Source organism: Rosa chinensis, chromosome 2 (assembly GCF_002994745.2).
Source record: "Rosa chinensis cultivar Old Blush chromosome 2, RchiOBHm-V2, whole genome shotgun sequence".
Lineage (NCBI taxonomy): Eukaryota > Viridiplantae > Streptophyta > Magnoliopsida > Rosales > Rosaceae > Rosa > Rosa chinensis.
The window spans coordinates 72,626,207-72,647,054 of record NC_037089.1 but is presented as its reverse complement, the minus strand read 5'-3'; the positions used below and the strand labels follow the sequence as shown (position 1 = coordinate 72,647,054).

At 36.3% G+C, this 20,848-nt stretch overlaps 2 protein-coding genes across 5 annotated transcripts; both read right to left on the bottom strand.

Moving 5' to 3' along the window:
* Positions 1-2,106: 2,106 nt before the first annotated feature.
* On the bottom strand, positions 2,107-7,668 carry LOC112189383. 2 transcript variants are annotated; one of them, XM_024328708.2, is made up of 8 exons: positions 7,321-7,668; positions 6,959-7,216; positions 6,204-6,252; positions 6,064-6,131; positions 4,386-4,434; positions 3,634-3,919; positions 2,953-3,022; positions 2,107-2,637 (listed from the first exon to the last, which is right to left on the bottom strand). In XM_024328708.2, the coding sequence occupies exons 1-8, from the start codon at positions 7,624-7,626 to the stop codon at positions 2,458-2,460; spliced, it is 1,266 nt and encodes a 421-aa protein (XP_024184476.1). In that variant the 5' UTR covers positions 7,627-7,668; the 3' UTR covers positions 2,107-2,457. The 2 variants fall into 2 exon arrangements, with proteins under 2 accessions (XP_024184476.1, XP_040370440.1); XM_040514506.1 differs by having other exon boundaries at positions 2,107-2,578.
* A 3,505-nt stretch (positions 7,669-11,173) lies between these two features.
* Positions 11,174-20,848, bottom strand: LOC112190288. Of its 3 annotated transcripts, XM_040514507.1 has the most exons (5): positions 20,623-20,848; positions 20,091-20,155; positions 12,708-12,935; positions 12,470-12,548; positions 11,175-11,716 (listed from the first exon to the last, which is right to left on the bottom strand). In XM_040514507.1, the coding sequence occupies exons 2-5, from the start codon at positions 20,153-20,155 to the stop codon at positions 11,522-11,524; spliced, it is 567 nt and encodes a 188-aa protein (XP_040370441.1). In that variant the 5' UTR covers positions 20,623-20,848; the 3' UTR covers positions 11,175-11,521. The 3 variants fall into 3 exon arrangements, with proteins under 3 accessions (XP_040370443.1, XP_040370441.1, XP_040370442.1); XM_040514509.1 differs by lacking the exons at positions 20,091-20,155; positions 20,623-20,848 and adding an exon at positions 16,591-16,705 and having other exon boundaries at positions 11,174-11,716; positions 12,708-12,924; XM_040514508.1 differs by lacking the exon at positions 20,091-20,155 and having other exon boundaries at positions 11,176-11,716; positions 12,708-12,924; positions 20,623-20,845.

Sequence of the window (20,848 nt, the reverse complement as noted above, 5' to 3'; positions counted from 1 at the left end):
CTCGAAATTGTATTCATGAGTCAACGGAATACATCATTGTCTCTTAACCATTAGGACAATCTAATCCAAATGCTAGCTAATGCAAAATGGCATTTACGACAAAGTATATGGCAATTGCTTATTACATCTCTTGTAAAAATAAAGACTTAAACAGAATTGGTAATCTATTGATCCCAGCCAGATTTGTAGTCTTCAACCCTTCACTCTAGATCATCTTCTTGATCTTCTTGTTCCACATAGTGAGCTTCTCTTGCTTCACAATATGCTTTGTAGGTGGTGACAATTTCTTCACGAGCTCTACAAACGTGTGCCCAATGATCGGATACTCCACATCGAGAACATGCATCTCTTTGCTCAGACTCCATTAATTGAGGCGCTTTGAAAGCGTCATTTAGATGACTCTTAGTGTTGGTGGAGCCACCAACATGGCCAGAGGCGTTGCCTCCCTCTCTTTTTCCATGTTGACCTCTTCGGTTCCGTTCTCCAGGATTCCATCGGCCTTGAGATGCTGGCGGACATCACGAACCCACCTGTGATATGCAGAGCCAGTTGTTCTCAATGGAGCAAAGTCCAATTTGTTCAGGTTACTCATCCTGAAAGAGAACAAGAAATTATGGTTAGTTTCGGAGCGAAAAAGACTACCACGAAAACAAATAAAATTTCTGAGCGTAGTCGCTTCTAAGAAATTTGATTCCAAGAGGGGTTGGATTAGATCGAAACAATGATGTTTGCGGTCGATCGTTTTATCTCAACAAACTCTAAGTTTGGAGAACTCTACAAGCTCCAAGCTTGAAGTGAGCACGAACCCCTACAGTTCGGCTTTTGGTCTCCCCTATGAAGAAGAAAAGGGGGGGGGAGAAAAGAAGAAAAGAATGAAAACTTCAAAAATGGGAACTTTTAGAAAAGTTTACCTCTTAGGATTGCAGAGCGAGCTTTAGTCCTATGCGAACAGACTAGAGAGATGGTCGCGTGGTCTCGCGGTCGCGGGGTCACGGTGTCCAGGGCGAGTCGCGGGAATGCAGAGCCGCGAGGATCCAGAGCCGCAAAGAAGCAGAGTCTCGAGGGCAGGCAAACGTTCGCCGGAGAAGCGAGCGCGCGCAAGGGTACTATTCTGATATCTCGCAGAAGTGTCGGGTGTTGCGGGAATGCCGAGAGACCGCTGCGGAGATGCCGCGGGGCCGCGAGGACGCTGCGGAGATGCTGCGGGGTCGCTGGTGAGTCGCGGTCGCGAGGGCAGGCGAGCGCGCAGGAAGGTAGAAGGCAAGCAGGGCTTGCCGGTGCTACAGGGGCAGCGAGGCTAACCTGGTAGAGTTAGCATTGAGTTGGGACGCGGGGGTTGCGGGGGCAGTAGTAGCACAGGCAAGGCTAATCTGGTGGAGCTTGATCAATTTCTAGGGTTTTGGTTTCTAAAGCTAGGGTTAGGGCTAGTGCTGATAACGTGTTTTTGGGAATCAGAAATTGAGAGGAATTTGATGTATATTCTCATTGATAATAGGGGTCTCTTTATAGAGAGGATTACAATGCATATAATCCAAATCATACAAGGAAAATAATTATACATTGAATAGGAATCTAGATCCTTCTAATATAACCCTATTACCACTAGGTCAAGTAACCTAGAGTTTGGGTCATAGACATAAATAGGAATTTCCTTAAACAGATTGTTCATAAAAAAAATGTGTCTTTTTTTATTTTAAACTTATATAACAGTCTAATACCAGCGTGACCCACTCATTGGTAAAATTATGTCATTTTATTTTTATTTTCTTTATTGTTGTCATTTTTTTTTTGTTATGGGACACATGTATCAGCAAATGATCCCTCAATAGAAAGTGTGTCATTTTATTTGATTAAAAAAAAAGGTGTGTCATTTTTATGGGAGGCTTTTACTGTCATCCGTCGCCACAGGTATAGAACTATAATAAAATTGTGCCATCTTGTGACTTGCTTCATAAATATCAAGCAAGAAACCATTGTTCGTTGACTTCGTTCCTCATTTGAACTCACAGACCTTGATCGAATATTTTCAGTTTTATGGTGAAAACACGCAAAGCTAGATGAAGGTTGTAGCCATAGCACCAAGAACAACTAGTATGGATACGAAACTATATCTTCTTTCTGATATTCAAACACATGCACCAACTGATGCAACAGGAACACATTACAATCTGGAAATACATATAGCTTCTATATAAGTCACATTCTTTCACAGGCAAATGTAAATGTACAGAGTGTGCCTTGACGCTATACACAGGTATAGGATAATAAAAAAATAGCTGCATGTGTTTATACACAGGTATAGGATAAAAAAAATAGCTGCATGTGTTTGTTACGTTTTTCGAAAATTTGATGATCTATAAACCATCTCTAACAAACGATCAGCTCATGTTTTTTTCACGCAGTCCATGTGTATAACATAGCAAAATTACTGCACAAGTTACAAAAGCTTTCCGACATTCACCTGTACTTCTTTGAGATCTTTTCCTCTTCAAGTTGTAACCTCCGCTGAAGTCCACACTGGTGTTCAGTGAACTCTTTAAACAATTTTTGTTGCTCTTTAGCTTCCATGTATTCGTGACTTCCAGAAAAGACAACATTCAACTCATTGTTACTTAGAGTTCTTGTCTTCAATTCCATCTATAAAAATCGATAGAAATCTTACTTTTAGTGCTAAGTTGATGCTTTATAATTGTTATTTAGATTCTATAAGCGTTTACAATGCTTTCTCAATTTCTTCCTTCTTCTGAGGAGAAAGACAAGAAAGATATCTGCTAGGAAAATTATCCAAGTATCACGGCAAACCCATTGCAAGTTTTAATACAAAGAGACTTTCCAAGCAATGATTAGTCAATGACACTTTTAACTAAGCTTCATCTTACTGAACCAAATATCGCGGAACATGCACTTTTATTCTTAAAAGCACAATTACAAGAGAAGTTAAAAGAAGCTAACCTGAGATAAGGTTTGGATTGATGCCCTTAGTGTCTCAGGTAATGATCTTTTCTCTGTCATGAGCCAAGGCCTACAGAGAATTACAAAACGATGAACAATGATAAATCAATAAATTAAGCTAAAGGTTCATAATCTTAACAATTACATCCAGGTTCCAGATATATAAACAAACCGTAAGATTTTTTCTTAGATATTCAATCAATCAGTGAAGTAAAATTCATTTAATGATACGCATTTACATGAAGCCCTTCTAATGAGGACCAATATAATGAAGACTAGTTGAGAACTTTCTACATTCATATAAATCAACCATTAGATGTTTATGTATGTATGAGTAGATTACTTCTGAAAATTTTCTTCTAAATTGCTAATCGTTAATGTACCTAACTAGATCAAATTAATGGTTAATAGACGAGCCAAATCTATCAAACATGAACTGTTCATGTTCATAACTGATAAATGACGACTATGAATGCCTTAACGATTTCAATTTAGTTGAAAAATTGCATAAATGATTTACATATAAATATCTAAACATCTAACGATTGATTTGCGGAAATGTAATCTAAAAGTAAGTCTCACAAAAAATTTATCAACTAGTCATCATTATAGTGGTCCTCATTGAAAGGGCTCCCCACATTTACATACTTCATAATTAAATGAATTTGACAAAAGATATACCTTCCTATGGAGGAAATGATGATGTGATCTGGACTCTCCAAAAAGTCGGATAACTTCTCAAGATTCTTTTTGTTGTCTAATAGGATAATTGCACGTGTATACAACTCCGATGACTTACTTGGCGAAACAAAGACTTGACATGTGATTGAAACTTGCTGGTGTATAAATTCCATAATTGTAACCGGTGATATTTCCTTCTCCAGGTTCTCAACTATTACCATATAGGGAGCCCCTCCTACATCCATGTCATCTCGTCCATCCATATCAGAAGCATTATCACTTATTCCTGCATTTGAAAGGTAATTGAGGATCAAGAAACTAATGCATGTGGGAATGACATAAAGTAAATAGCTAATTTTATTTTACCTCCATAACCTTTACACATGAAATCAGTTATAGTTCTGCACTTAATTTTAATTTAATCACATGTACCCATGTACTGTCCAATTTAATCAATCATGTCCAATAATTAGTTTTTCTGTCAAGTATTTTGTAAATTGACAATGTGGCTCTAATAGATTTCCTTATATGATGATGATTCACTAATGTGACATGCAAAATCATATGTATGTGACTACAATTTCAGAATACATTACACAATAGTTGGCAAAAAAGTCAAAGGTTGGATAAGATTGATTGAAATTAGTCAGTATAGGGGCACCCGTGATGAAATTAAAAGTTTAGGTGCATAAATGATTTAAAGTGAAATCCGAGGTAAAATGAAATTTACCCTGAAGAAGATATGTACAAACCTTCAACGTAGCAGCTCAAAGGCAAAGATTCCTTGGGCGGACTTGTAACCTACAAATAGACCGGAAATTCTACAATGTTTTAACATATGACATGCATACAATTGTCTTGAAGTGGTAAAATGAGTCATTAAAATAGTAATATTAGTCCTCAAAGTGGTAACATGAGTCCTTAAAGTGCTAAATTTTCATAGTTACCACATGAGTCTTCAAATAGTAAAATGAGTCATTAAAGTGATAAAATGAGTCCTCAAAGTGGTAAAAATAGTTGATATATGAGAAATATTAACATATTATAGCATTGCCCTAGAATTATAATTGTTGTGAAATAAGTATCATAGCAAACTATCAAAAATGTAAGTAAATTGTCTAAGCATTCTATTCGAACACATATAGAACCAGGACAAGAACATAGGTGGTGAAATATCCACTTCTAACTCTCACTCTCACAACTGATCATCAAGTTGTATCAAACAAATGGAAGGTTCATGAATAAGATCTTAATTGTTGCCAAAACTATCTATGTGTGATAAAATGAATGACTAAACAAGAGAGCATCTCCAATGGGACTTTAGAGTAAAGATTGAATAAAGACTTTGAAATCAACGGTTGGATGAGTATTTAAATTTTAGTTGATATTTTAAATTTTCAGATAAGTCATCCATTCTTTGATTTGAAAGTACTTATTGAGTTCTTAATCTGAAGTCTTTGAGAGAGCCCCCATCTAAACAATATTTGCTTTGATTCATTTTTGGTAGAAATCATCTTTAAATGGTGACTAACAACACTTTGTCGGAAATGCCTTCCCGCTAAAATTAGATTATGGAAATATATATGTTGCATGTATCAATGCTGCATTTAATAAATAAATGAAAAGAGGCCAAGAATATGAAACTAAACTAAACCAAACTAAAATTTGGGTCTTATTGTTACAAAACTCAGATACTTCAAGCCGTGATTATATATATATGCTCTGTTTGGGATTGCTTCTAAAACTGGTAAAAGTACTTTTCATTTATGAAAGCGTTTTTGGTATTGTTTGGCAAGAACATTTAGAAGTGTTTTTTGAGTTTCATACACACTTTTTAGTGGTTTTTGAAGTACTTGGTATGTGTTTCCTAAAAGCAGTAGTACAAAGTGTTCTTACAAAATAAGAAATAAAAGTAAAATCTTCAAATTTTCATAAAACCCTCTATGTGCTTCTTACAAAATCACTTCTAGTGGAAATGCCACATAACAAAACACTTCTAAAGAAGCGATCTCAAAAAGAGAGTTAATGTGACTAGGAGACTTTCTTATCACACAACAACTAACAAAACCCTCTATGTGCTTCAAACAAAACCGCTTCTAGTGGAAACACCAAGTAACAAAAACATTGTTGATGTGAATAGGAGAGTTTTTATAATATAACAAATAACAATTAAACTATGAGAGTGAAATTTAGGACATCCCACTTACGAATGGAAGACTTACGCTAATAGACCAAATGGTCGTGGCCGTGATTAGGAAAGTTTTGTTAAAAAGCGACATTACATAATGAACGATTCAATCTAATGAGATAAAACAAAAATGAACAATTGAATCTAATGAAGATAAAATAATGAAATAACAATTGTCATAATCAAAATACCCTACATCTGTTCCATTTTTATTCAAAAACTAAGGGTTGAGAAAAGCTTGCCTTGTAGCGCTTTTTGGGATCAGCAGCTTCATAAGAGATCCTTAATGAATCAGAATCTGCACCCATTCCTGTGTTTGAAAAATAGTTAATGATCAACAAACTAATGCATATGAAAATAATGTAACAAAATCTATACAAACCTTCAACAGAGCCGCCTAGAGCCATGGCTGCGGTGGAACGGCTTGCATCCTACAAATAGGCAAACCTCTGTGAGAAAAGTATCACAGTAAAAGTATCCAAATAGTAACTAAACTAGCCAAGTATTTCTAGAATTCAACCCAAATTAGATATTCCAAACAGTGAGATCATTCAGTACAAGTACTATTCCAAACAGAGCAATCATTTACTACAAAATATAAGTACTGCAAACTTTCCCCAAGTCCAGATCCTATCCAGAGCAGAGCTTTGCTTTGAAATTAACGTGTGAAGTTCGAGTTTTTGGTCATTTTTCGATCGTTTATCTGCATCTCGACCGTTCAGTTTCTAGGTACTAGTGTATAGATCATCTCTGTAAATTTTCAGCCAAAATGATAATCGTTAAGGCATTGATAACTGCCTTAAAGCTAGTGCAGTTCAGGTTGACAGATTCAGTCCGTCCATTGGTTTAAGCGAGTTAGATACCTTAACGATCATCAATTTGGCTGAAATTTACATAGATGATCTATATACTAGTACCTAAAAACTAAACAGTTAAGATGTCGATATGCCACCGAAAAGTGACCCAAAACTCAAACTTCACACGTTAATTTCAAAGCGGAGCTCCGCTCTAGATAAAATCTCTCCCCAAGTCTTATTTGCAATCAAATGTAACACTCCAAACATAAATATGAGTGTTATTCTAACAATCAAATTGATTTCACAAATTCAAAACACTCAACATTTGAGAAAAGCTTGCCTTGTGTGGTGCTCTGAGATCATAAACATCTCCACTAGTAATCCTCAACCGAGTACAAAAAGTACTTTCGATTCTCTCCCTGGCCTTGTTGAGAAAAGAAATCAGAACCGGATCCAATTCTTCGTCACTAGTATCCTGCACTCTGCAAATATTCTCAACAGTGCATGAACCAGATTCTCCATTGTCAATCCAGTCGAGGATGAAGGTACATTTGCACACTTCCACTCCCTTTACAATCTGATGCTCCTTCTTCACCACCTATTCAATCAAAATCCACATTGGCATTTTCACAAACACATAGAGAGCAAACCGAGAAAATTAATCAAAACAGAGACCAAGAGAGAGAGAGAAGTAAGCCAAACCCCTCTGAAAACGGCGTCGTAGAACTTCAGGTCACCGTCGCCGACGGGTCGGGCGGCGCAGACGAGCAAGCCCGGTTCGACCCGTGAACAATCCGTGTCCTGAAACTGGACAGAGATTTTCCTGAACCGAGACCTCAGAACGTCGACGTCTTGGAGCTTCTTCAAGTTCTTGGCGTGGACGAACTCGTCCTGGTCGTCGCCGAAGTTGAAGAACTTGATTCTCAGGCGAGTACCACGGCGGCCCTCCGTCACGACGCGAGCGTCGTACCACGCGTCGTCCTTGTACGACCTGAACTCTAACGCCATTTTTTTTTAGTTTGAGTGCGCTCTCAAGTTGGAGATGATCGAAACATTGAAACACTGCTCGGTTAATTATAGCAAAGCTCATACGAGGGACTGTGCCTTACGTGTCGATATTTTGATGGGTTGGTGAAAAGAAATGACTCGAACATGCAATGACTGTAACAGTCAAAGTTACTGCTCCTTGATTTTACCCATGTTGACTCTAAAACAAAAAAAACAAAAATGAAAAGAAGGAGATAAAAATGGAGTGAAAGTGAAGTGAGCCCAAGTGATGAGAGTTGGGATTGGCAATTAGATTTGGATTACTGGATCATAAGAACATATCTAGGAAAAAAGTTAACTATATAAAGAGATCCAAAGATATACAACATTTTCTAGTAATGACTGACATTGAGTTTTTTTATTGGGATCCCATATTTACTCATTTGATATTTCATCTCTTTACACCTTTTATTTGCTTTTTAAAAAGTAAAATTTGCTAAGTAAACCTCTTTCAAATACCTAACTTAACCTTACTCATAAAAGAAATTTTTTTAGAGCATTAAAGATGAGTTAGTGCTCCCATAATTATTTATTTACCACAAAATAAACTTGATATTGTTAAAAAAAAAATGAGATAATTATTGAAAAAAGATAGTATAACTAATTAACATAAATTTATCCGGGGTTTTTCAAGCCTACTATTTCATGCTTAATTATGGATTTTCAAAGCTTAGTTTTTATGGTTTATGGTTACATGCTGGAATTTAGATAGGTTATAATATTAAATTTGTTCATGCTTTGTTCTTTTAATATTTATTTTTGTCTTATATGACGCTTCACAAACTTATCTAGTTAGTTTACATGAGGGTTCTCTATCCCCTATTTCATGATCCTCAAGAGAAAGACCTTTGTCTATTTTTTTTCTCTCTTGCATCATAGTTTTATTTTTATATAATTCGATCGCCAAGTAATTTTGAATGCATTTTCTCTTGATTTTTTCTTTTTCAAAAGCTTTTATAAACAAAGAAAATGAGAAATATGAAATGAGAACTAAAATGGAAATGAATAATCAAAGTATTATAAATGTGTTTCCATTATTATAAATTTTTTCATAAAATAAAATATATTTTCCTTATTAGTTTGTTGTCTTTAACAGTCTTTTTGTATAAAGATACATATGTCATTAAATAATTAAAAAATGAGCGAGGTCTAGTGAATAGATTAAGAGGTCCCAATAGAAACTCTCAATGACATTTCATAGAAGAAAGATATACAACCTTTTCTGATAATGATATTTCATAGAAGAATCAAAATAAAGAGATATCCAGCTTTTTGGTAATCATGTTTTGAATTTATTACCTTTGTGGTCCTCGTGGTTTTATTTCTCAATCAATAAAACATATAAGAAAAATGTTAAATATATAAAGAGGTCAAGATATACAGTCTTTTCTGGTAATGACTTTTCCTTATGGATCAAAATGATGATATATGCAGCTTTTTGGTAATCAAATTTTGGATTATCTCAATTTATTAGTTAAGTTGTATCATTTTCAATTGAGTTAAAAGCAATTGTACGTTTTCTCAAACAAAACAATAAAAAAAACACAATTGTACGTTTGTTGGTGACTCTTTTTTTTATTTTTATTTTTATGGGGGATAGGATTTTGATTTCATTAGATCCAATAGCCATTCAAAGGCTTTATCATATTTTTTTTGAACTAATGAAATTTCATTAATAATAGTGCATGCCAAAAAAGTCATTACATACTCACCCGCTGACACATAACAATGGCCAGGACAAGGCTTCGTGGACGGGCCACAGTGTTGACTTGGTGTATATACCTATCATGTGTATTACAAGTCTTCCCAATAATTAAATTGCAGGACTAAAAGTTATGAATTAATCTTAAAAATAGAAAAGGCAAAACTGACTTATAATTTAAAACATGTAAATGAAAATCTGAATATAGATCACCATCAAATAGGTCTATGAAATACCCATGAAAATGAGGAAACATAAATGGAGAATCAGTTTCGAAAAAATTCAAGATGACAATAAGTATTTGAAAATTAAAATTAGGTAAACTTGTTTTCCTTTTGTTCTTTTTTTTTGGGACAATACTTGGCTGACCAGCCATGGGCAGCCCGTCCTGACCAACTCCACTCAGGGTCCAACACGTGTATTTTTGGGCCCCTCTCTTGCTGTTCTCCTTCTTCCTCTCCTGTTCTCCTTCTCTCTTCTCCATTCCCTATCGGCTGCTCACCCCGACCAAGCTGACCATCCCCAAACCTCATTCCTCCTCCTCCTTAATCTTCAACCCCTTCTCCACTCTCTATCGCGGGTTTCCAGTCACCACCACCGCACCCACCCTCTCAATCAAAGTCTACACTGCGGATCGAGATATCTCCTTACTTGTCTCCGGTAACGGCACGTCTCCGGCAACGGCAAATCCTCCTCCGGGGTACTACCCTGCTTCGCAGCAGTACTATGTTGGCTTCCTCCACCTCCATCCCCGTCATGAAGCACAGCGCCACCGACGGGATCGAGCGCGTGTAGAAGGCTTAATTGGCTTAGGGGGACACGTGTCTCCCACTTAGTGGTTATGGTCAGCGAAGTATATTAGTTTTTTTTTTTTGGGGGGGGGGGGGGGGGGGGGGTTAGGAGGCCGGAAGGGTTCATCATTTCATGGTCATCTCATGCCCCAACAGAGTTAAGTTATATTGGTGAAATAATATTTTTTAAAAATCTAAACTAAATTTCCTTTTTGCCAATCCGTATTTTCCAAATAGAAATATAGAAATTAAATTATCACAACATTTGAGAACAAGTACAAGAGGTAAAGAGATAGATATGTGTGTGTGTGTATCTCTGGTAAATCATTGATTCAATGAGAACAATAACTAAACTCTACACTAGCAATAATGATCTTCATCTTGGCCTTCCTCAAGACCCTACTTAACCATGATTGTATTTGAAGAATGAGATATGACATGTATTATGGATTTATGGATGTACGTATCGATTCATCGGTCTACGTTTATTTTATAGACAAAGTGAGGGTTGTCGGGAGGTTCTAGAATAAAGATTTAGGAAAAAAAAAATTAATGTGATATTCTGAAAGTAGACGAGATTTTGAAAATACAGTGTGCGAGTTGAAAACAATATTCGGTTTTAAAAAACATACATATTTGACAGTATTCTTAAATTGACAACTTTACTCTCCGTTAATAGAAGATGTGTTGACTGTGATTTATTTATACATAAATTATTGACTTCTGCTACAAGATTTTAAGCATTTGGTTTGATTTACTTTTTGTACAATACGATTGAAGTGAAATACTATTGCTAAAGAGGTACTAGTGACGGTTGTAAAATTAGATTATCTGATTTCTTGAAGCGAGAAGACATGAATTTCTAGAGCTCTCAATATCAAATGAAGTGAGGAACCTCAAGTCCAAACCCAATTGCGGTCGCACTTTTAGATTAGTAACCCTAGCCCACGGGCGCTACATATAACTCTTCAAATGAATATGCAGTATATGAAAAACAAGTTAATACATGGAAGCCACATTGACTTTTTTCCATTAATTTATATATACATAAATTAGTGACGGTTGTGAAATCTTAGTTACAAGGAGATATGAAATTTTAGAGCTTTGAATTTCCAGTGAAATGAGGAACTTCATAAAAGTCTACACCCAATTGCGGTCGCACTTTTAGGTTGGTGGTCATAATTCATAGATGTCACATAACACTCTTCTAATAAATGCAATACATGAAAAATAAGTTACCATATATATATATATATATAAAAGCATGCTCGGTATCCAATGTGGGTATTCTTGATCCCTTATCAGTCATCATAACCTTCAGATGCAACACTAACATTGCCCAAGGAACTAGGCTTTAAGAACTTCACATCTCTTCTGCATCAAATAGTTGAGAGATCTTTGCCTCTTCAGTAAGTAACCTCTGGTGAAGTCGAGCTTGATGATTAACAAATTCCCAAAATAAATTCTTCAGCAGCATGGCTGTGTTGAATTCTTCAGTTCCAGAGAGGACAACCTTCAATTCATTGCTCGTTTCAATTTTTCTACTCCTTAACATAGTCTGCACAATTGAAAAGAACACAACTTTTTAGTGCTAACTATTTAAAATACAATCCAGTTTTGGTATGCTTCCAAAGAGCAAAGAGTCATTGTCTTACGAACTTTATGTAGTATCAATTGCAAAATTCATTCTAATGAACAGAAGATAGAATGAATTATTTCCAAAAAAAAAAAGTGGATGCCAGTATGATGACGCTGAAACACTTACAAAGTAACAATGAATTATTTCAAAACAATGAATTCCCTTATTGTATCATGTTCTCGATCCCTTTCACCAGTCTCTTTCTTTGGTTTACAAGTCATTCAAAGCCTAACCTTCACATGGCAATGCCAAAAAAAAAGCACTACTTTCCAAATTTAAAGCCACCATGTACTATCAGCCACATTATAGAATACTATGGTAGATTCATGGCAATGCCAAAACGAAAGCACCACTTTCCCAAATTTAAAGCCACTATGTACTAACAGCCACATTATAGAATACAATGGTAGATTCATGCTCTGTACACAAAATATATAAACTAGATAATAGAGATTGACTACCACACCACACGTTTATACAACAAAAGAAGTTCTGCTTATCGATTAGACTTACTCTCAAACAAACCATTTATGAGAAGTGTCCACCACCAAGACCAAGTTGATGGTGGCTGAGGGTGCAGCATTTTGTACATGGTAGTATGTTTTCTAACTCATGGAACTACATTTCATCCCTTAAAGCCACAAACAGAGGAAAATATTCTACAAAACTAACCTGATAGTTAGCAATGAAGGCTTGAATTGAAGCCAATGAAATATCATGTGCTAGCCGTTTCTCAGTAATTACCCAAGGCCTGCAGAGAATTACAAAAGGAAAATTATTTAATGAATCAATGAATAAACTTAATAATACAAAAATCACATCCAGGTTCTGCCAGGCTGCTTAAGCTACACAAAGGCTACAAGTATCTAATCACTCAATATACATAAACAACCATTTTACAGACAACTACCTTCCCTTTGAAGAAATGATGCTGTGATCTGGATTCTCCAAAAACCCAGACAACTTGTCCAGATTCTTTTTGCTGTTCACAGTGATGGTTCCTCTTGCATATGCCTCCGACGACAAACTTGGAGATACAAGTACTTGACATGATATTGAAACTTGCTGATGGATAAATTCCATAATTGTAAATGGTGATATCCCCTTCTCAAGATTTTCCACCATTACTACATAGGGATGTAAGAATAAAATGGACATTATCATTTGTTCAATCAAGCATTCAACAACTTGTCAATCTATTTTCAGAATAAGCAATGGAAATCTTGTGACTTAATTACAGATTGCTTATTCATTGTGTGTCAAAATGGATAATGCGAGAAATCTGATAAATAAACAAAAAACTTGGAAATCAAACCAAGTGATAATGTTGTACGCCTAAAATTATGTGATTCAACATTGAATGGTTTCCTTTATGGGAGGGAGCCAAGCCTAGAATGAATCATATATAAACCAGGTCCCTGCACTCTCACTATCATGATCAATACACATACTTGTCCCATAGAGAGTTTGGTTAGTGAGCAGTGCAGAAGACTTGTGTTTGAAGTTCAATGGCCTCTGCAGGTTTGTTGAGTTTTCAAGAACACTTCATATGTTTATATTGTTGTATATGTGGTTTGAGTGCTTTATAGGAATGATATTGTATCTATGTATTTTGTGTGTTAATTTAGTTTAATATAATTGTTTGAGTTAAACATGTGGTATCAGAGCCACACACACAAGGACTTAGATCAAATATGGCTTTTCTGGAAAAATCTTTACATATGCATTTCTAAGGTTTTATACCTTTTGTTAAGGTTCCAGATCAATATATATATATACATACATACCTTTTGTTAAGGCCTGCTCTATTAATTGACACTAAAACACACTTACACGGGCCTAATAAGCCCAAAAGCTTGAAAGACAATTAAGAGAGCCAGACTCTCTTTGCTAGCCAATGTTTTTATTTTTCTGGAAAACTTCGGGGCTGAGGGTTCATATATCTCTGCAGAAAGGGGTTTTTGAGTTAATTGACTTTTACATCGAATTGGTATGTTCTACGCCTTCAGATTACTTCGAGTATATGCTGCAATATGTTTCTTGCTTCCGCTAACATGTTTTATGCAGCGCGGGATAGCGATCGGGTCAGTTTTCTTGGTACCCTGACAGATTTCCAGTTTTTCTTTAATTCTTCAATCATTGAACGTTAAATCTAGCATTTGTGGAACTATGGGATAATGGATTAATGCTTTATCTTCAGAATTACAAGTATAACTTATGATCTTGATGTCTTGTTCATACCTTATGAACTATGAGAATTCTGTGGATCGATCAAATGTTGTTGATTGATTTTGTTATCTGAGATGAATGTTTAGGGATGTGAATATATGTGTATTTGTCTCCCAGATTGAAGTGTTATATCCTATTTGAAAACTAATTTCATCACAGGTACAGTTGGTGTATTGTCAGTCTTCTGATGATCATAAAGAAGCCAACAACTGGTTCTAAGTTAATGAAACCTTTAGAGGCACATGTTGCACACAGCAAAATGCTTCTGAACTTTTCATTAGCTTTGTGGATACAAGAACCAGGAAAATTGTGTTTATGCTTTTTAGTACATGACTGTATCTTACACATAAGGTTTAAACTTTTATGTCTTAAATTGCATAAACAGCACACTGCAAATTAAGTTTAAATGCATCAGGTTGCCTAGGTCTTTTCTTCTTGCCATTACAGGTGTTGACTGACCTTTGCAAAATGCATTTTTATTTAACTTGGTTTTGTGATACAGATAATAATAAGGAATGCTATGTTATTTTGCCACTACAGGTATTACATAGCATTGAATGCATAGGGACTAAGTCTGAAAAGTTTTGAATGTCTGCTTGATTGTTCTGCTTGTTTCCTTTTTGCCCTCAGCCTTGTGTTTGCTGGTTTGAGATAATTCCCATGCGACTTAAGTAAAACAAAAGCACTTAAGAACTTTTCTTTTATTTTCAGTTTTGGGATCCTCAGGCATTAGCCTTGCCACCATTGAACCACTGAATGGTTCAAACTTCAAGAAATGGAGGGCAGACATTGAAATATATCTAGGACTGCAGAATATAGACATTTGTCTAACTGAAGATGCACCTGAGCCGATAACTGATCAAACACCTGACCATGATAAAGTAAAAGCCCAGGAGTGGATGAGAGCCAATAGAATGACTAAGCTCATTCTGAAGAGAACCATGAGTGAGATAGTAAGAGGGAGTGTCCCAGATGAGGGAACAGCCAAGAATTACCTGAATAGAATAGCTGAGATGTATCAGGAAAGTGAAAAGGCTGAGACTGGACAGCTTTTGGATTCTCTGATCACTATGAAATATAGTGGATCAATTGGAGTGAGGGAGCACATCATGAAGATGATTGAGACAGCTGCAAAACTGAGAGATTTGCAACTTTCCATTGATGACCAGTTTATTGTGCATATTGCACTAAATTCACTATCCTCAAAATTTAGCCAGCTGAAGACTGTTTACCATACCCAGAAAGACAAATGGTCTCTTAATGAGCTCATTGCCATTTGTGTTCAGGAGGAAGAGTTCCATAAGAGAGATGTGACTGTGAACCTTGTGGGGAAAAATCCTGGCAAAGCTTGGAGGTTCAAAGGAAAGAAAGCTGCTAGCACTAGTGACACATCCAAACCTAGCACCTCAGGTACCAAAACAATTACTACCTTGAAACCTAAGAAAAACACTATCTTTAAGTGTTATTTCTGCAAGAAGGAGGGTCACATGAAGAGGGATTGCTCTAAGTATAGGGACTGGCTTAAGAAAAAAGGTAATTACATAGTCTTATCTATTGAAATTAATTTACTAAATGTTTCACCAGATTCCTGGTGGCTTGATAGTGGTTCACCAATACATGTTACGAATTCCATGCAGGGATTTCTAAGGTGGAGGGAACCAAGAAAGAGTGAACAAAGAGTCTGTGTTGGGAATGGTCAGAGAGTAGCTGTGAAAGCAGTTGGAGTTGTTCGTTTAGAGTTAGGATCTGGAAACTTTTTGGATTTAGACAATGTCTTTTATATTCCTTCCATGAAAAGGAATCTTGTTTCTGTCAGTCTTTTGATAAGAACGAATTATTGTTTTTGGCTAAGTATTTCTGAAATAAAAATCTCTCTGCATTCCAATTATATTGGTTCTGGTGTTCTTATTGGTGATTACATTCAGTTACTTTGCTCTTATCCAACAGTTAAACCTGTACTAGTTTTAGAATCTGTTGAAAATGTTGATAAAACCGTTGGAGCTAAACGAAAATTTTCAGAAAACTCTTCTTTTCTGTGGCACAAAAGACTTGGTCATATTTCCATTGAAAGAATGAAAATTTTGGAAAAACAAAACCTTCTGCCTATTTTGGATTATACAGATTTTGAAACATGTGTTGAATGCATAAAAGGAAAATTAACTTCCAACAGAAAAAAGGGTTCAACTAGAAGCTCGAGTCTTTTAGAAATCATCCATACAGACATTAGTGGACCATTCAGGGATACAACTATCTGTGGAAATAAATATTTCATAACATTTATAGATGATTTCAGTAGATTTTGCTATGTATACCTCATGAGTGATAAATGCCAGTCTCTAGAAAAATTCAAAATTTTTAGAGCAGAAGTAGAAAAACAGTTGGAGAAGGTGATTAAGGTTGTGAGGTCTGATAGAGGGGGAGAGTACTTTGGGAAATTTGATGAGTCTGGCCAACACATGGGACCATTTGCAAGATATTTGCAAGAGAATGGGATTGCAGCCCAATACACCACACCTGGCACACCCCAACAAAATGGGGTGGCTGAGAGAAGAAACAGAACTTACCAAAACATGATTAGGAGCATGATGTGTGCTTCTGGCCTCCCAAAATTCTTATGGGGTGAAGCATTGAAGACAGCCAATTATCTCACCAATAGAACCCCCAGTAAGGCCATAACTAGTACACCTTTTGAACTGTGGAATAGCAGAAAGCCAAGTTTTCATCACTTGCATGTATGGGGTTGTAAGGCAGAAGCAAGACCTTATAATCCTCAGCTTGGAAAACTTGATAGTAGAACTGTGAGTGCCTTCTTCATTGGTTACCCTGAAAAGTCCAAGGGCTTTAAATTTTATTGCCCTTCACACACCACCAGAGTTATTGAAACCAATAGAGCTGTGTTCTATGATGAAATGCAGCAAAACCAGTCCCTTGAAGATTATATTTTTGAGTATGAAGAAGACTCAGAAATCAGTAACGTGCCGATCACTTCCACTGTCCCATCAGATACTGTTTTTCCCTTAGCACCAGTTCTACCTACTGTTTTGCAAGAAAATCAACTTGAACATGAAGAAGAGGCTGCAGGACAATTACCAGAAACTGAAACCCAAGCTGAACCTGAACCGCAAGTTCAGCCAATGCATCAAATCCAACTTGAAACTCAAGCACAATTTGCAGCACAACCACAAGAGTTGAGGAGGTCTAGCAGAATGAGAAAACCTGCGATAAATGCAGATGAGTTTGAGGTTTATTTACAAGAGGCTGAAACTGATTTTGGGGAGGACGATGATCCTCTGAGCTACAAGCAAGCTATGGAGGGTGAAAATGCACAAAAGTGGGGTGAAGCCATGAAGGCAGAACTGAAATCAATGGATGAAAATGATGTATGGGAGCTAGTTGAACCTACTGGAAAGCACAAGGCAATTGGTTGTAAGTGGGTATTCAAAACCAAGAGATGTGCAGATGGTACAGTTGAGAGATACAAGGCAAGATTAGTTGCCAAAGGCTTCACACAAAAGGAGGGAATTGACTTTAATGAGACTTTTTCACCTGTGTCAACCAAGGATGCCTTTAGACTGATTATGGCTCTTGTTGCCCATTTTGACATGGAGCTGCACCAAATGGATGTCAAGACTGCTTTTCTAAATGGTGACTTGGAGGAGGAGATTTACATGAAGCAGGCTGAGGGTTTTATTGCACATGGAACTGAGCATCTGGTGTGCAAATTAAACAAATCCATCTATGGATTAAAACAGGCTTCAAGGCAATGGTACTTGAAATTTGATTCTGTAGTGAGTTCTTTTGGTTTTATTGAAAACATGGTAGATGAATGTGTATACATGAAAGTGAAAGGCAGCCATTTCATTTTTCTAGTGTTATATGTTGATGACATATTATTAGCAAGCAGCAACCTTGCCCTATTGAATGAAACCAAGAAATTTCTGTCAATGAATTTTGACATGAAAGATCTTGGTGAAGCTTCTTATGTTCTAGGGATTGAGATTAAAAGGGATAGAAAAAGGCACTTGCTTGGTTTATCTCAGCAGAATTATATCACAAAAGTCTTGAAGAGATTTGAAATGCAAAACTGTTCTGGAGGAGATGTCCCAATGGCGAAGGGTGATAAGTTGACCAAATTGAAATGTCCCTTGACTGATTTGGAAAAGGAAGAAATGAAGAACAAACCCTATTCAAGGCTTGTAGGTAGCCTGATGTATGCACAAGTGTGCACCAGACCTGACCTCGCTTTTGCAGTAGGGATGCTTGCAAGATTTCAGTCCAATCCCGGGAATGCTCACTGGATAGCTGGAAAAAAGATTCTGAGGTATTTGCAGAAAACCAAGCATCACATGCTTGTTTATAGAAGAGTTGAAGATTTGGAAATTACAGGCTACACAGATTCAGATTTTGCTGGGAATTTTCCATCATCCAAGAAGTCTACTTCAGGGTATGTTTTTGTTTTGGCCGGTGGAGCTGTGGCTTGGAAAAGTGTGAAGCAAACTCTCACTGCAACATCAACCATGCAAGCAGAATTCATTGCAATCTATGAGGGTGTATGCCAAGCACTCTGGCTAAAGAACTTTCTGTTGCAGACTAAAGTGATGGATTCTATAGTCACTAGACCTTTCAAAATTTTTTGTGACAACACAGCTGCTGTGTACTTCACAAAAAACAACAAGAGGTCTACAAACTCAAAACACATAGACTTGAAATATTACAGTGTTAGGGAGAGAGTGAAGCGCAGGGAAATTGAGATTGCCAATGTTGGCACTCTATCTCAGCTGGCAGATCCCTTCACTAAAGCCTTGCAGATTATTGCTTTTCATAAGCACATTAGCAACATAGGGATTTTAGCAAGTTTTGATTGTTGAAAACAGTGGGAGCTTGTATTAGTTTTGTTTTTGTTTTGTTGCTTTCTGGAATGTCTCGGTTTTGAGCATTCCTACTTGTAAATGAAGCCTTGAGCTTCATCAGTCAAGTTCATGACGCTCAGTTTGTTCAAGAATAAATTTCAAATTCAGTCTCATATTGTGTTTTGCATTGCTGCAGCTTTACTATATTCATTTGAATTGTCATTGGATTGTTCAATTGAGTGATGTATTGAAAGAATATATGTGATATGCAAACATATGAAATAGCTATTTGTCAAATTGTTGTTGAGGTTGTCAAAACAACATAAAGTATCATTTTTACAGATATTAAGAAACACATCTAGACTGCAGATTTGTTAAAGATAATTGTGTTTCTTGTGGACCACAGCATTAGAAACTATATTGATACATTCTGGAACTCTAATGCAATTACAAGTACATCATTGTTGGTAATTCATGTAGTTTGTGATTATTCCATCAGTGGTTATGCAAGTCTTCAATTCTGTTGAACTTGAAGCTCTTTCATAGCTCTATGTTGCAGTTGCAAATTGACAGAATTTTGAATCAGATTATTGAGCGCTTGATTTCAAAATGTGCACTAAGGAACTTATTGCTATATCTGATCATCTTGGCATTCTTGTTGAATGAACTTTATGATATGTCCAAGTGGGAGAATGTAAGAATAAAATGGACATTATCATTTGTTCAATCAAGCATTCAACAACTTGTCAATCTATTTTCAGAATAAGCAATGGAAATCTTGTGACTTAATTACAGATTGCTTATTCATTGTGTGTCAAAATGGATAATGCGAGAAATCTGATAAATAAACAAAAAACTTGGAAATCAAACCAAGTGATAATGTTGTACGCCTAAAATTATGTGATTCAACATTGAATGGTTTCCTTTATGGGAGGGAGCCAAGCCTAGAATGAATCATATATAAACCAGGTCCCTGCACTCTCACTATCATGATCAATACACATACTTGTCCCATAGAGAGTTTGGTTAGTGAGCAGTGCAGAAGACTTGTGTTTGAAGTTCAATGGCCTCTGCAGGTTTGTTGAGTTTTCAAGAACACTTCATATGTTTATATTGTTGTATATGTGGTTTGAGTGCTTTATAGGAATGATATTGTATCTATGTATTTTGTGTGTTAATTTAGTTTAATATAATTGTTTGAGTTAAACAAGGGAACCCCTCCAATATCCACGTCGTGTCGATCCATTTCAGAAGAACTTTCATAAGTTCTATTACTCATCTGTGCATAAAACAACAAATTATAGTACACCATTAAGAATTCAATACAATTAGGGAAATCTTTAAGGAAACGTGCAGAAACATTTGAAAGACTACAAATAGGATGGAAACTTTCAAAGATCAAACACACTCAAAATACTATTAGGTTCTCTTTCAAATATGACCCACGTCCCACGATCGATGATCATATAAAGACTATAGTGACGTTTAGTAGCCCTCTGATATTTGATTATCGTATTGATAATGTCCCAATTGTACCAAAAAGATTGTATTTTTATTGATTGGAGTTGTATTACTAATCGGTTTTCGATTTGGCTGCTCTTTTACATGAATGGTCTCTAAAGGGTCTCAAAACTAAACCACATTCAGGGCAAGCCTTTGTCTAATATCGAAAGCGTTAGTCTTCAAAATTTTCGATGGTTTTAACACAGAGAGCAACAGAGAGTGAAGAAGAAGATGAAAACTGACCTGGTCAACGAAGGTGTGGTAGAGCCCTTGGCTTTTCGCTTCTTCTCCTTCTTCTTCTTCTGGTCACTCAACTGTCTGAACTCTAAAGCTGCTACTCCTGTTTGGTTTGGTGAATCACGTCTTGACTTCTTTTCTTCTTCTTCTGGGCATAAGCAATAAATGTTAATTACCTTTTGGTCCTTGTAATTTATCCGATACACATTTTTTACTTTGGCTAATATTTTCT